Source organism: Microtus pennsylvanicus, chromosome X (assembly GCF_037038515.1).
Source record: "Microtus pennsylvanicus isolate mMicPen1 chromosome X, mMicPen1.hap1, whole genome shotgun sequence".
Taxonomy (NCBI): domain Eukaryota; kingdom Metazoa; phylum Chordata; class Mammalia; order Rodentia; family Cricetidae; genus Microtus; species Microtus pennsylvanicus.
In genome coordinates this window covers 31,578,260-31,594,521 of record NC_134601.1, presented here as the reverse complement: position 1 = coordinate 31,594,521, position 16,262 = coordinate 31,578,260, and the positions used below count along the sequence as shown (strand labels likewise).

General features: G+C 34.2%; 1 protein-coding gene across 1 annotated transcript in view; it reads right to left on the bottom strand.

Moving 5' to 3' along the window:
• Il1rapl2 (interleukin 1 receptor accessory protein like 2) overlaps positions 1–16,262 on the bottom strand; it is a 1,189,456-nt gene that overhangs the window by 283,182 nt on the left and 890,012 nt on the right. The window contains exon 6 of the mRNA XM_075958150.1: positions 11,301–11,375. Within this exon, the coding sequence (XP_075814265.1) occupies positions 11,301–11,375 (75 nt within the window). The remainder of the gene's footprint in view (positions 1–11,300; positions 11,376–16,262) is intronic.

Genomic DNA, 16,262 nt, shown 5'->3' with positions numbered 1-16,262 from the left:
TACACAATGGACTATTACTCGGTTTTTTAAAAAGACATCATGAAATTTGCAGGCAAATCAAAGGAACTAGAAAAAAAAAACATCATTAATGAGGTAACCCAGACCCAGAAAGATAAAAATAGCATGTATTAGCTTTTATGTACATTTTAGCTTTTAAATAAATAATAACAAGCTACAGTCCACTGAACCACAGATTTTAGGTATTTAGTAAGGGTACATTTACACAATGGAGTATTATTCACACGTTAAAAAGAATTAAATAATGACATTTGCAATTAAATTAATGGAACTAGAAAAACTCATCCTGGGTGAGACAACCCAATCAACAAGAACAAATATGGTATGTAATTGCCTATATCAGGATGTTAAAAGGTAAGTACATAATAATTGACCTACAATACATAGGACCACAATGGTTAAGTATAGATTAAGGGACTGAGGACAAACAGATCTTCCTAGTAAAAAGAACTAGAATAGATAGTTAAGGCTGGATGTAGGGGGACTGGAATAGGAAGACAAAGTGGGGTGCTGTGTGTGTGTGTGTGTGTGTGTGTGTTTTATTAGATTGGAGCCTGAGGAAGTTTGGTTCTGTACAAGTAAAGGATTGCAGCAGCAGCAGTAGCCTATACAAATGGGAACTGAGACGCAAACCTGGGTCCTCTGAAACCACTGAGCTATCTCTTCATCCCATGTTGTGCCTTTTTATTTCAAGAGTACTTTATAACTTCAGAGTACATTACCTACTTAGCAAACTGTGTTTTAAAACATGTTATTTTTATACACTTTTTAAAACTGGAATTCTTAGTTTGCTCTGTAGATTACTCATTGTTAGTCTGTAAAAGCACAATGCTCTTTCTGTACATATTCTGTGTCCTGAAGCTTTGTTTAATTTATTTCATACAACTTTTTTTTGAAATTTTAAATTTTCTTCTACTTGAGAAGAAGGCCATGTCACCTGAGAATAAAGATACTTGTACAGGCTTTTCTGATCTTGGGTATCCATCTGTCTATCTATGTATCTATGTATCTATGTATCTATGTATCTATCTATCTATCTATCTATCTATCTATCTATCTATCTATCTATCATCTATCTATCCATCTATCTATCTATTTTGCTTGGTTGCTTTGGTTAAGACTTCATGTACCAACTTGGTTTAGGAGAAATATCAAACTCTGAGGATCCTTACTCCATTTCTTGTTCATCATATTGGAAAAGCTTACAGTTTTTCAACATTCAGTATATAATTTTCACTGAGTTTTTCATATATGACCTTTATTCTGTTCAAGTAATTTCTTTCCATTTCTAATTTGCTCCATATGTTTTTATCATGAAAGGTTGTTGAGATTTTTCAAAAGCTTCACCCACAGCTATTAAGATGCTTATGTGATTTTCATATGGTGAACCATCTGTACATTCCAGGGTAAATCCAACTTGGTCATGGTGCATAATCCTTTTAACATGCAATTGAGTTCAGGTTGCTGGCATTTTATTGAAGATTTCTGCATTTATATTCTTCAAGAATATTGATTAGCTTTAGTTTTCTAGTAATGTCTTTGTCTGGTTTTGCTAGTTGGGTAATGTTGGTCTAGTAGAATGTGTTTGGAAGTGCCTCAATTTGAATGTTCTAAAAATATTGAGAATTGCAAATAATTCTGTAAATGTAAGGTAGGCTTATCCAGTATATATATTCCAAGTGCGCCTGGAATCTTCTTGGTTGTGAAACTTTTTATTCCTTATCCAGTAGTCACATTCATTATTATTGGTTCAAACTTTCTCTTTCTTTATGATTTAGCTTCCTTGATTTATGATTCTAGGAATTTACCCATGACCTTGAAATTATTCAAGTCATTGTCTATATGATTTTAACACCATAGAAGTAATAAAATATTGTGTCATCAGTTATTTCTATACTTTTATTTATGATTTTATTTATTTGAGTCTATTCCTCCATACTTAGAATTTAATCCAGGGATGCAAGCTTTGCATTCTAGGCAAGTTATACACCTGACATACAGCAATAATGTCGCCTTCCTCTGAAACAGTTTTGTCAATGTCTTAGTAATGAAGTAGTACCTAGTTTTAGTGATTTTTTTCTATTTTGTTTTTATTCTCTATTTTTATTATTCCCCTTCTTCCTCTTCTTCATCCTTTGCTAAATTTGGGCATTTAAGCTTAATTTCTTATTTAGAAGTATAAAGCTAAATTAAAGATAGATTGTTACTTTGAAATATTGACTCTTGTTTAAAGGGGTTACTAACAACTATAAACTTTTTTGTCAGTGTATTAACTGCATGAGGGGCTTTCATTATACTTCAATACATGCATATAATGTATTTAGTCATATTAACCAATTCTATTAAATTGTGTTAGTCCTTCTTGTCCTTCTCCTGTTTTACTAATAGTCACCAGTTGTCTTTCACGTGCTCCAGCCTCTGATTTTATATATGACATAAAACATGCAATACTTGTCTTTATGGGACTTTTTTATTTAACACAAAACTAAAATGCTTAGTATTATATTTGTTGTATCTCGTAGGTTTTTAGTGTTACATTTTCATCTCTTTTTGTCTTAAGATATTATCTCCTCTCTTTAACTTTTGATTCCTTGTTTAACCCACTTGTTGTCCAACAACATTCTTTAGTTTCCCCATATGAATTTTATCTTTTCTTCAAATATTTCAATTTCTACTTTTATTCCATAATGGAAGGAAAAGCTACTTAGTTTAATTTGAGCCTTCTTAAATGTGTAAATACTTGTCTTAGGACATAACACATGATAAAACCTGGGATATGTTCCAGATGTATTTTTATTTTTTTATTTTTTTTTAGATTTATTTTTTATTATGTATACTGGATGGTATTTCAATGTTGTGAAGAAAGCTTGTTTTTTTGCTTTTCTGAGCTACTTTGGTTATAGCATTAAGTTCTATTAGTATGTGTGCATGTCTGTGTGTGTGTATGTATGAGAGCGAGGGAGAGAAACAGAAAGAGACAGAGAGAAAGCATGAGGCAGAAAGTGATATTTGGAGGGTAGAATTATCACTACGATTATTTTTAATTCTTTCCCATGTAATTTATATATGCCCATTTATTTATATCCAGCTTATAGAGGCTTGTTTGATTAGTTTGATTAGGTCATATGCTGTTTGCTATGTTTCAAACATTGTGTTGGAGTGTGTGGTTACAAACTCGATCTGAAGAAAGTCCTACATTACCCAGTCTAATTAGAAATTCTTGAGGTCTTTCAAGAAATTGAAAGCATCCAGTGGTTTTTTTGTGCGTTATCTGGGCTTATATTGATCATTTTTCAGTTATAGAACTTTTCCAGGTTTTATCCAAGAATGCATAATTTATTTATCCTTTTTCTATCAGTCTGTCGTGGTATACATCTCCAACCACGTAAAAGCTGCTTATTCCATTCACCTTCACTAATGTGAGACAGCAATTAATCTCTTGGGAGTCCTTCACGCAAAATCAGAATATTAGATGTACAGGAAGTTATATAAGAAAGAGACACTGATAGTTATGTTTACAAATAAGATATACAACAGGGGAGTTGAAAGAAAAAGGAAGAATTAATTAAAAACAAATGTTATGCAGAGTAGATTGCATACACTAAAATAATCCCCTTGAAAAAGACAGCTGGACAATACTGATAGAATTATTTATTGGCATATTTAGACACAATGAAAGGCAGAGTGTTAAGCAGAGACCAGAGCTTCATGGAAAAATGTAAACACAGTCTTGCTCTTGGCAAATGAAAACTTCACTCTCACTCAGCTAATTCTGTCTATTACAAGGGAGTTGGATCTCCTGTTCTGTACACTATTCCTTTCCCCACCGCTATTAGCGCATCACTTGCTGTCATTTGTCTTTCATTTCAAGAGTTCTTTTTCCATCAGAAGGTTATAAAAGCTGAATGCTCAGGACTAAACATGGGGAACAAGAAATAACTAGTTGCATTGAGAACCAGTGTGGAAAGTTTACAAGTGTTTTTTTTTTTCTTTTATTTCTATGAACAAAATAAACACTTAAGAGAACAGGTGTTTTTAGGTTAATAAACTACTTGGTTGAAAGGGGAAGTCGACACAGGGAGAACTAAATAAATAATCTTTGTAATACACTCATACGCATGTACTAGCAGGTTAATAACAAGTCTGAGCTAACACATAGGATCAGGTTAATAGTCAGTGATTTGCTAGTGAAGCAGTTGATCCCTCTTACGTATGTTCAGCTAAACTGCCTGTGGGTATTAGAAAAGACTTTAATCACTGTATATGGCCATGATTAATGTTATTTTGTATCCACCCTACTTTACCGAACTATTAATGGAATTAATTAAATGATGCCTGAAATGTCTTCGAGTTCCTTGGAGAAAAACACTGTGTGATTGTGAAGTGTTATTGAAATTCACCCTTCCCCTTCTTTGATGCTCTGATTTAGCATGAGTCTCCTTCCTTCTTGAGTGCTTTTATTTTTCCATAATTGAGAAAAGCAGGTTTTAAAGCGGGGGTTTGTAACCTGATTCCTTCTCTGGTCTATAACCTCATCCCAAGCCATACTCACACTTTTTGTGTAGTGCTAACTCATCATCAAAGTAAGCCTCAAAATATACTATGGTTGACATCTCAACAAGTTAAATGTAATTAAACATCTTGGCTATAAATGGAAAATTACCATAATAGCAAAGGGTATACTATAAACACATCTGCAACTAATAAAAAAAATTTAACAGTCTGATATAGGCCCTCAGTGAGCCAGAACTCTTCTGTTAATGGAAATGAAGTACCTTATAATAATATGCAAAATTTAAATATACATTAGACTTAGTCCCATGTTATTATCATATTCATAAACTATATCACAGCATATTTGGTGACAATTATCACCCAAATGTGTATTGATATAGTTTTGATATGTTTTGTTGATTATTAATTATATTACACGTCTTTTAATGTATTTATTGGCTGTCTGTATACCTTTTTGGAGAAATGTCTATAGCTCCTTGTTTACATGATAAAAATGGGCTGTGAGTAATTACAAACTTTTCCAAGCTAGAAAGCAGTTTGTAAGTAATAAGACCAAATTGGCAACTTACAATTTACCCATAGCGCCTATTAATGTTAAACATGTTGTTGTTTCAGTTCCATCATACTGGAAGCATAACTTTGTTCTCTCCCTATTTTTTTCAATAGATTTTGGACAGAAAGGGAGTAACCATCCTTGTGGAAATCATGTGAGTATCCACTATGATTTGATTCAGTGAGAAGACAAATATCATTGAATGAACAGCATTTTGGCTTTTCACCTTTGAAACCAAAGCTCAAATTCCTTTCCAAGTGGTAAACTAATCCGGAAACTGTAGGGATACCTAAAAAGTGGCTATCAAGTACAAGGAAATAAATCAAAGTTTCCTGTAAGAGTGTATAGTTAAATGATCAGACACCTATATAACATATTGTCAAAAATCATTTATATAGGGAGAGTAAGCAAGAGACAAAAATAAGTTAAAAGCTAAGAACGTCCTAGTACTGGAAAAATTTTTAATGAATATGTGACCACTGAGGGAAGACATTATTCCCCCAAAGTTTATCTTGTCTATATTTCACAGCAATAGAATCAATTCTTCAGGAGATATTAGTAGTTCTATCTTCTAGGACACTTAATGATTAATGGATGCTTTTCAATGTCTGATACTGGAAAACATAGAGTAATAATTTTTCACTATATATAATTCTACACCGTGAACTAGGGTAAACACATATATTCTCCCTTATACCTTGAGTGGTATATATAATTTTATATAAATACAAATGGCCATGCATGACTTTATCTTATACTTTAGCTACACGTCTAGAAATCTGAAGGAAGTGTCTAGCACATTCACATATGAACTACCCTTAAATGTCCTCGTAGTTGAGATAGAAGAACATCTTTGCATCATTTAGATAATTCCTTAAATATCCTTTATACTTTAAAAACATAGGCATGAAGTAATCACTGCAATTTTTTTGTTCCCTTATAAATAGACTTCTTCAAGACATGACTCAGACATGTCAGGCGTGGTTTACAGATATCTGGTGCTACTAAAGAAGTTCATGCTTATAATTCAAGCACCCAGGAGGCAGACGTAGGAAGATCATTCTTTCAGGACCACTTTGGACTATTTAGATTTCAGGGCCACCTTGATTTAGATAGTGAGACTCTATCTCAAAAACAGAGGGGTGGGGATATAGTTCCATGGTTAAAAAAATTGTCTAGCATATGTAAGGCTCAAACTTCATCCTCAGATTGCAGTAATCATTATCATCATCATCACCATCATCATAATAAATATTTTTGTTTTCATCATGCAAATACCAAATTATGACAACATTTAATGAAATAATCATGTATCCCTTTTCATATCAATAATTCTCTCTTCATGATTTTAGAATAATTAGTTGATCTCCCTTGGTTTGCTTATTCTCTACAGGCTTTAGAAAGAGCTGAATAATTTTAATAATTTTGATAAGCTAAACTGACTCAAATAAGTAATAAATAGATTTTGCCCTCTGGGATATTGTGTGTCTGTGCATGTGTGCATGCAGATGTACTTAGTGTGAGTGAACTCAGTTATCCATGTATGTGTATGTAGTAGCCAAAGGTCAGCTTCAGGTATCTTTCTTTATCACTCTCCTTATGACTTTTTAAGACAGTGTCTTTCACCGAACCTAGGTCTTGCAGGTTAGGTTAGAATGGCAGGCCAATGAACTTCAAAGTATATGACTGTGCATGGCCCCGATTTCCCAAACCAACACTAGGTTACAGGTAGGTGCTATCACACATGATATTTATGTGGATGCTAGGGATCAGAGTTCAAGTTCTACTTATTGTGTGGCAAACACCTTACCCATTGAGCCACCTATCAGTCACTAGCAGCCTATTTTTAATATTGCTGTATTGATGTAAATAGTGGGTTTAAAGGATTTTACCTTTGGCAACTTTTAATTTTTTCTAATGAATCTAGTGTTTGAGTTGAGATTAGCGATCTATGTAAAGGTGTTGGGCAAACACCTTTAATGTGTTAGATTCTGCCATAGGACAGCCACTCTCCTATTTCTCATTTCAGTTTTACGTGTTCTCACATCACCTCAGAATTCTTTTTATCCATCTGCCTTCTCTACTATGATAGTTTGATTGTAATTGCCCTTGTAAGCTCATAGAGAGTGACACTATTAGGAGGTGTGGCTCTGTTGGAGTATGCATTGCCTTGTTAGAGGAATATGTCACTGTGGTGGTGAGCTTTAAGGTCTCACACATGCCCAATCCATGCCTAGTGGTTCAGCCCACTTCTTGTTGTCTTCTGATCAAGACGTAGCCAGCACCATACCTGCCTGCATACCACCATGATACCCACCTTGATGATAATGGGCTGAACCTCTGAAACTGTGAACTACCTCAATTAAATATTTTCCTCTGTAAGAGCTGCCATGGTCATGATGTTTCTTTATAGCAATAGAAATCCTAACTAAAACACCAACTAAACTGAGTACCTCTTCATTCTAGAAAGCTCATTTCATCCAATTCTGTATCTTTTGTTAATATTTTGTTATTAAAAATAGCAATATAAATTGCAATGCAATAGTAATAGTTATTGGGAAAATATTAAGTGCTTTCCTTTTCATCTGTTGAGAAATTTATTAACATTGGTACAGTAAAGGTTTGTTTCTTAAATAAAAAGATGAATTTACCTTCAGAGAAAGAAAACAAAGAGAAAAGAGGAAAGAATTGGATTTGCCCATTCTTAGTGTATATTATTTTTCTTTTTATATTTTGTGCATTATTCCAGGCAGCTTCAGCTGCATAAGCTTGTTATGTGGGAGCAGTAGTTTTCTGACTACTTTGTTAAGAATGTGTTTATAATCTCACAGTGTATGGTTATTCAGTTAAGATTAATCTTCTCTCAGAATTATAATGTGAACACAATTTAGCAACAACTGAACTGTCATCGCTTTGTCAGCAAAAATGTATGTAAATTTCTAGAACCTTGTGGATGACTAATGGATTACACTATAACAGAAAGAAGTTGAGATTTTTATTTTCCTCTAGAGACACAACAAAATATCTGTACTGATGCCAAATCTATGTCCTAAAGTATTTATTTTTACTGAAAAATGTTGTTAGACTACCTTTAGGGACAGCTAGAACTGAAAACAGATTGTAACCCTAAAGTTCCTTACACCACATTTTCTAAAGCTACCTGGAAATTCATGCTCAATATTTACGATAAAATTTTCTTTATGCATAATGAGAATGTGAGTGTTCTTCCGGAGGGGAAATGAAATTAAAGATGATCTAGATAACCTAAATTTTGTTCTTTTTAATAACAGTATACCCATTGCCTAACAAAGTATCTCTATTTTAGTGACCACTGTCAATGATTTGAGTTTCTTGATGACTTTTGTGTCAGAGTCTAAAAATAGTTAGCCTCTGACAAGAAAACAGATGCTAGAACAGCTGGACTGGATGATTCATTTCCAAGAAGGTTTCTTCATTTACATGTCTGATACCTTGGTATTAACTGAACTTTTTCTCTCCACATGATTGATGATGTGCCCATGTGACTTGAGTGAGTTTCATGTAGCTTCATGTAGCATGGTGGTTTTAAAGCTGATCAAAAGACTGGGAGAGAAGTTGTAAGGCTCTCAACCTAGCTCCTAGAATCTTAAAACAATATTTATGTCCTACTCGTAGACTAATAGAGTTAAGCCTACCCTTGAGACCAACCAAGAGTTTGAAGAGTAACAAAACCCACAATCATATTGTAGGAGTAGCAGAAACACGTATGTTTTTACCATATTGTTGCCTTGAATTTTAAGAGATTACATTTATCAGACCCTTATTTAAGAAGATGCTTAGGTATTTGGATTTGGCTATTGTATTCCTGGGACACTTATAAACATTTTGATCTAGTTTGAGGATATCTGAAGCTTAAAAAATACACTGGATAAATTTTGGAATCTGGTGAAAATGATTTCTAGATGTTTTATTATTACTAAATTATCAATGTTTGTTATTGAATTTTGAAATCCACAATGTTTTGTGTGAACATGTATTCCAATATACACCAAAGTATCCCTCCAATACTACCATGCTATATTAATTTTTTAAATTTCCTCAGACATAAACTGAGACATCCAATAAACTATTGTCTTTTTCTAATTCTTTTTTCCTTTAATGGGGTTTTTTAAAAGTGTTTATCATTCTGATTACAGATCTCTCATTAAGACTCAGAACTTGGTATTTACAGTGCTCATAACAATTTCTTTACTACTGAGGAATACAAAGAACTTACAAAATGATTTCTCATTTGAAGAAATGGTTTCAAATAAATAAAACCACTACAAATTACCTAACACTGTACTTGTTTAAATGCAGAAGATCTAGTGACCAATTTTGTTTTACTTTTGCTAAATGATATGGTTACTTCAACATCTTGTAGAAACATCCTTTTGAGATGAAAAATGGGTACTTCTCCATCTTTCTGTCAAAAAAGGTGTGTTCAGACTAAATAGTTTGACATGATACCTTAGATATAAACTATAAATATAAATTAGATAATTACAATAATTTTACAAGGTGGTAATATTAGTGGGATGTGTTGTTATGTGTTGAAATATTTGTTCATACAAAGCAAATATATTGTAGATGCTGCAAACAACCCATACAAGGCTATACTTTGTGAAACTGAGTAGGATTTATCCCTTTAAAAGGCCTGTTTCCTTGTTTTGAGCTAGGTTGAGAGAAACTTACAACTTTTCTATGGAAGTGTACACAATGGCAGAAAAGAACAAAGGGTCTTCCCACCGTCATCATAAACAAAATTCATTCCAGTTTTATTTGGGATATTTCTGAAAATTTTGTTTTCTCTGCTTAGTATATAAGTTTTCTTTTTAAAAAATCTGTCCACTAGATGTCTCAATGTAAAATAATAATAAAACATCATGAATGTCTTTATTCAACCCCTGGAAAACCAGAGCACACCGCTGACATATTTGCATCTTAATAGTGTAAGTTAAACTAATTGGGTAGAAAAATGTCAGTAAATCTATAGTTTTTCATTTCCTTTAACAAAATACAATGATTTAAAATATAATATAGGAAAGTTGGAAAAACAATAGTCTTATATTTCAGCAACATTTACAAATCATCTACTACCCCCAAAGTCCAATATATTTATTATATCTCATCTTTTGGTTTAAACAGACTTAACATTAGTACTCACGTTGTTAGGCAGCATCTAAAAGCTACATTTTAGAATAGCGGACAAGACCTTAGGAACATAACTTATAACTTTTTCTCTCCTCTTTTTAAATTAGAATAAAATTCTACCAATCCAAGTTTGGTTGGTAAAATCAAAACAAGAGTTAATAATTTCACAAGGAAGTAAAAATATTGTGTATAATTTATAGGCACCACCATGGTCACAAATTACAAAAGATCATACAGTTTCGAAAATTCAATTAGCTATTCCACTCTTTGTTATTAATTGAAAAACTTCAGATTATTATGGTCAAACTGAAGATAGACAAAAGCTCACAAATGTTAAGTAACATATTTTAGATTAAAGGCCACATTTTGGAAAAAACCAAAGTAGGCCTGCCTCTAAGCTTTATTCTTATTGTTCTTTCAAATCATATGCATTGAAGGAAGGGAACACATCCACACACACAAGCACACAAGCTTGATGTTTTATGCTCTTGTTTGAGACTGTAGAAGAGAGTAGTACTCATAAATCAACTTGTTACTTTTCCCGACATCATATGATTCATAAATATTCAGGATCATGTCCTTAAAATGGGTTTTAAATAACACTGGATTGTGTTGTTGGAAATAATATTATCAAATCATTTTAAAGGCTGCACCAAGCCCTGTCTTTTATGAAGTGCTTAGTCTCCAGAAGTTAATGGTCTCCAAATAAAATTTTTTGGCTGACACATGTATGGAAAGTTTTCTGTACCAATCACCGATGCAAGACAACCATGAATCTATCAATCACAGAGTTAAAAAGCTCTGTCGTATAGCACACTTAATACCCAGTGTAACAAATTAGTATTACCATTCCTCCATGCAATACAAACTCATTTCCTTAAACTGCTATTGTACTGAATGCCAGGGTTATAAATGAGCAGAACACAAATTGATTTGCATGTAATAACAGTGGCAATAAACCTTTCCTGGTTCATGCAATTTTCCCCATCTGTTAACAGAGAACAAGTTTAGGATCTATTATTATTCCCAGAAGGAGACTTACCCAGCTGGACATCTATCACACTTGGCTGATTTTCCATGGGGAACAATGGCTTGGGAGGCTTGTCTGTGAGCAAAGCTAAAAGAGAAAATGAAAGAAAGTAATGGAAAAATTGAGATAAATTATAGGGTAAAGATGATTCCATCGTGTATGATATTTAATGTTTATAGACTTGATGGTGTGTAAACATTTATTAGATAGTGTTTGTACTTGGGCTGTTACTCTAGCCATACAATATCCATTTCCCAGTAAATTTAGAGCTCCATTGATTCACTTAAAATAGGATATCCGCACAGCTATATATTCCAACGCATTCAAACAAATGGACTGCTTATTTTGGATGTATATTCATAAGCTTGTATGTGTCAAGAAATATAGATTGAAAAAATAAAATCATAGAAACATTGAAATTCACATATTTGCTTTGTAGCACTAAATAGTCAAAACGAATTGCAGTAGATTTCCCGTAGCATAAACTTAGCAAAAGTCCAAGTCATCCCCACTTTTGCCCTAATCTTCAGTAACACAAGCAAGACTGATAGCTCTTTAGGGACTGGTTATAAAAAGTCAGCCTCTTTGGATCTCTGTGAGTTCAAGGCCAACCTGGTCTACAGAGCGAGTTCCAGGACAGGCAACAAAACTACAGAGAAGGAATTTTTTAAGTACAGACTATGATGTCAATGTGAAACTTAAAGGATAAAATAAAGGACCTTAGTGATGAGACTTATCAAGAATGATGTATGTACAAAGGAACCACCTGATGAGAAGGAATTGAATGGGTGATGTGAAGAACCAATTGTTCATGGAATAAACAATACAAATTGGAAATGACACTACATAGATAGGGAAGGACTCAATCCTGAAGGGTTTTAAGAAATATACCAATGGATTGGGGCATGATATGGTAGGGTATAACGTCATTAGTGATTCTTGGAGTAAAACAATTACTCAAATGTCAACTGAATCTAATGATGATGAACATGGCATGGAGGATGTGCTGGAGTGCAAGAAAAGTGAGTGAGCAAATGGTACTAAAGGCGAGGCAGGGTAAAGCAATGAGTAAGACCATGAGTCTAGAAAAACGGGAAAAAAGAAACAAATAGGATAATCAGAAGAAAACAGCAGAGGAATATGTCATATGTACTATTGTCAGAAAGACAAAGTCTTATCCTATTATTCATATATTGATCTCATTTAAATTACTACTGTTTTCATATCTTGCTTAAACTATATAACTTGATCTTGCTTGTTTAAAATGTTTTATAAGTCCTTTTAATACACAAGAGGCTTAGCTATGGGGTAGGTTACAAAATATAATAATTATCCCATGCTTTTTCAGTCACAGTCCAGCTGGCCTTGGTGAGCTCCCAATAGATCAGCCCCACTGTCTCCGTGGGTGGGTGCCCCCCTTGTGGTCCTGACTTCTTTGCTCATGTTCTCCCTCCTTCTGCTCCTCATTGGGACCTTGGAAGCTCAGTCCAGTGCCCCAGTGTGGGTCTCTGTCTCTATCTCCATCCATCGCCAGATGAAGGTTGTATGGTGATATGCAAGATACTCTTCAGTATTGCTATAGGATAGGATCATTTCAGGTTCCCTATCCTCAGCTGCCCAGGGAACTAACTGGGGACCTTGCCTTGGGCACCTGGGAGCCCCTCTAGGTCCAAGTCTCTTGCCAACCCTAAGATGGCTCCCTTAATTAAGATATGTGCTTCCTTGCTCCCCATCCAACCTTCTTTTATCCCAATCATCCCGTTTCCCCAAGTTCTCCCCATCCTACCCTTCTCACTTTTCTCTCCCCCTCTCCCCTTACCCCCCTCCCACCCCACCCCCAAGATCCCGATTTTTTGCCCGGCAATCTTGTCTACTTCCCATACCCAGGAGGATAGCTATATGTTTTTATTTGGGTTCACCTTCTTATCTAGCTTCTTTAGGATAAAAATTATAGACTCACTGACCTTTATTTATGGCTAGAACCCAATTATGAGTGAGTACATCCTTTGTTCATCTTTTTGGGTCTGGGTTACCTCACTCAGGATAGTGTTTTCTATTTCCATCCATTTGCATGCAAAATTCGAGAAGTCATTGTTTTTTACCGCTGAGTAGTACTCTAATGTGTATATATTCCACACTTTCTGAAAAAGCATGGGATAAAACCGGACTCTCTGAAAATGGCGGACAATGAGGGCTGGTGAGAAGCCAAGGACAATGGCACTGGGTTTTGATCCTACTTCATGTTTTGGCTTTGTGGGAGCCTAGTCTGTTTGGATGTTCAACTTCCTAGACCAGGATGGAGGGGGGAGGACTTTGGACTTTCCACAGGGCAGGGAACCCTGACTGCTCTTCAGACTGGAGAGGGAGGGGGAGAGGAGTGAGGGGGAGGGGGAGAGGAGTGGGGGGAGGGGAGAGGAGTGGCAGGCTGGGAGGAGGCGGAAATTTTTTTTCAATAAAAAAATTAAAAATATATATAATAATTAAATCATAATTAATTAACCATTTGGGAAATCTCTGCTGATGTGAAAAGGGTCTATCTCAGCGTTGAGCATTGATTACAGGGGCACTATCTCAGTGTTAAGTGTTGATTACAAGATATGTACAGTTATAGAAATAAACGATCATGATGAGAGTCTCAAAAATACTTCTTGATAACCAAAAATACATCATAAATATATGTAGAAAAGATATTTATATAACATAAGCTCCATTTTCCTTAACTGCCCGTGATAGAAAAAAAATGCTAAATGAATTGTTTTCATTTTTCAACAAATCTTCATTGGTAGCCAACAAAATATTCTTACAGAATTTAACATTTTTAATTCAAGCAGACTTGTAAATAATGTATACAGACCTAAATATCTAATATACAATCTTTACAATGTATAATAAATAATCGTAATGTATTATACTTTCAGTTGATTTTAATAATACGATCTTTAATTGTTATTTAGAATATAAGAAATAAAAGCTTAAACATCTGAATTCAAAATCCAATCACATATGATGCTCAGATTGGCTGTCATAGTTCACTACTGTCAGTAACAACCAAATATTTGAAACAACTTAAATTTCCATTGATAAAACTTTGACTAAATAAAATTGTGGTAATTTTATATATTTATATCATATATTATAATACATTAGTTTGAAAGAATGAGATACAGTAGATTAAAAGAATGAGATACATTGGTAAATCTGATATAAACATATCTCTACAACACATTGTAAAGAAGCAAGGTCATAAATACTGTATATAGCATGGTACTACTGAATATATAACTGCAAAAGTTTTAAATGCATAAAATTTAGATAAATACGGAATATTCTGTCATAAGGTGTCACTAAGGTGAGGAACTGGTTAGCTAAGGAATAGTGGGAAACAAGGGCAATGCAGAACGGTAGCCTATACAAAAATTCAAGTAACATTATGCAGATTGAGCAGGTATATATTTAGCACTATATATAAACAAATTTTATATATATAAAACAAATTTAATGAAAAAGAGGCCATGAATTTTCACTGCCTAGGGGATTAGCCTTCAGCACTGCAGGGCTCAAAGGTAATCCATGCATGAGCATACTAAAACGTTTTATCTTGGGGGTAAGGGAAAAGATATACACTCTCTTGATGGTTTCCTTCTAATCTTTTCTTTATTCTTCGTTTACCTTCTCTTTATGTTTTATTTTTCTGGTAATTTCCTTCCCTAATTCTTGATGTTTTTCTTCTAACTCTATCTTTATTCTTGATGTTTTCCTTCTAACCCCTTCTAACACTATCTTTATTCTTTTCCTTACAGATTATATATTCCAGCAAAATCTTTAGGGCAATATAAAAATTACAATGTGGTTACATTCTATTTTTCAAGTGAATGATTACAATGAGTACAAGTAAAAACATGTTTTCCATATTTTTACATGATTAAACATTTTACATATTACAGGTAAAAAACAAATTATTCTAAGAACTCACGTACATTCATACCCTAGCAACTCGTTATAGATTAACAGTGTAGGCAAGCAAGGTATTCTTTTACTGGCAGGCTGCATTTTTGTAACTACAAAGAAAGGACTAATCACTTTATTACTTATCTTGAAAGGTAATCTTATAAGGAGTCTTAAAGGAATCACAAACCTAAACTTTTATACATGAAAGCAATCAGCTCTACTTTACATGTTTAGGGTGCATACCTCTCAGGAGATTGAAGAGAAATGGATATTATAGAGAATTTAACACATCTTCAGCCACCAACCAATCCTAGCAAGAAAGGCACATCAGCTAATTGAACTGTGATCCCTGGGCCAATCCAGTGGTTTCATGACAGGCAATGAGTCAGCTGAGCAATGATTGCTTTAGAACTTCTCACACATATACACCTTTAACCCCAAAACTCAAGAGAGGGAGAAAATAAAATTGCATCTTCTGTCCAACAATTCACTGTAGGATATTTAAATGTGGACCCTCAGTTCATGCTAGAACCATGCGTAGGCCTTGGAATTACCAGAAAGTCCTGAGTATGTTTCATGATAAACTAGCAACTGAGCCATTCATCTGGATCTTGACCACCAGCTCAAAACCAAACCTTATGGCACCCCCATGTAATGATAGCAATAAGATTAGCTAGAATACATGCTACCATGTGTGGGACAGCTCATTTGTCTGCCCCACAACCCTCTTTTAAAAAATTTCATATCAAACTCACAATTATGGCTTGGGAAAATAAGATCTGTTGAAATAAATAATCCTGAACAACAGAGTAGACGTTTACAATTTTATCAGAACACCAATCCTAGACATGAGAGGGCGTAATTTGGGTATAACTAAATGTTACTTTGTGATTGGAAGAATGGAAACAAGGGATTCCGTTTGATACACATGTTTCAGACTGATTTCCCTCCGCTGCCCTTCCATCTGTGGCTGCTTATCTGCTTTGTTTAATTACCCTTAAATATAATTGCTCTACAGAGCATACC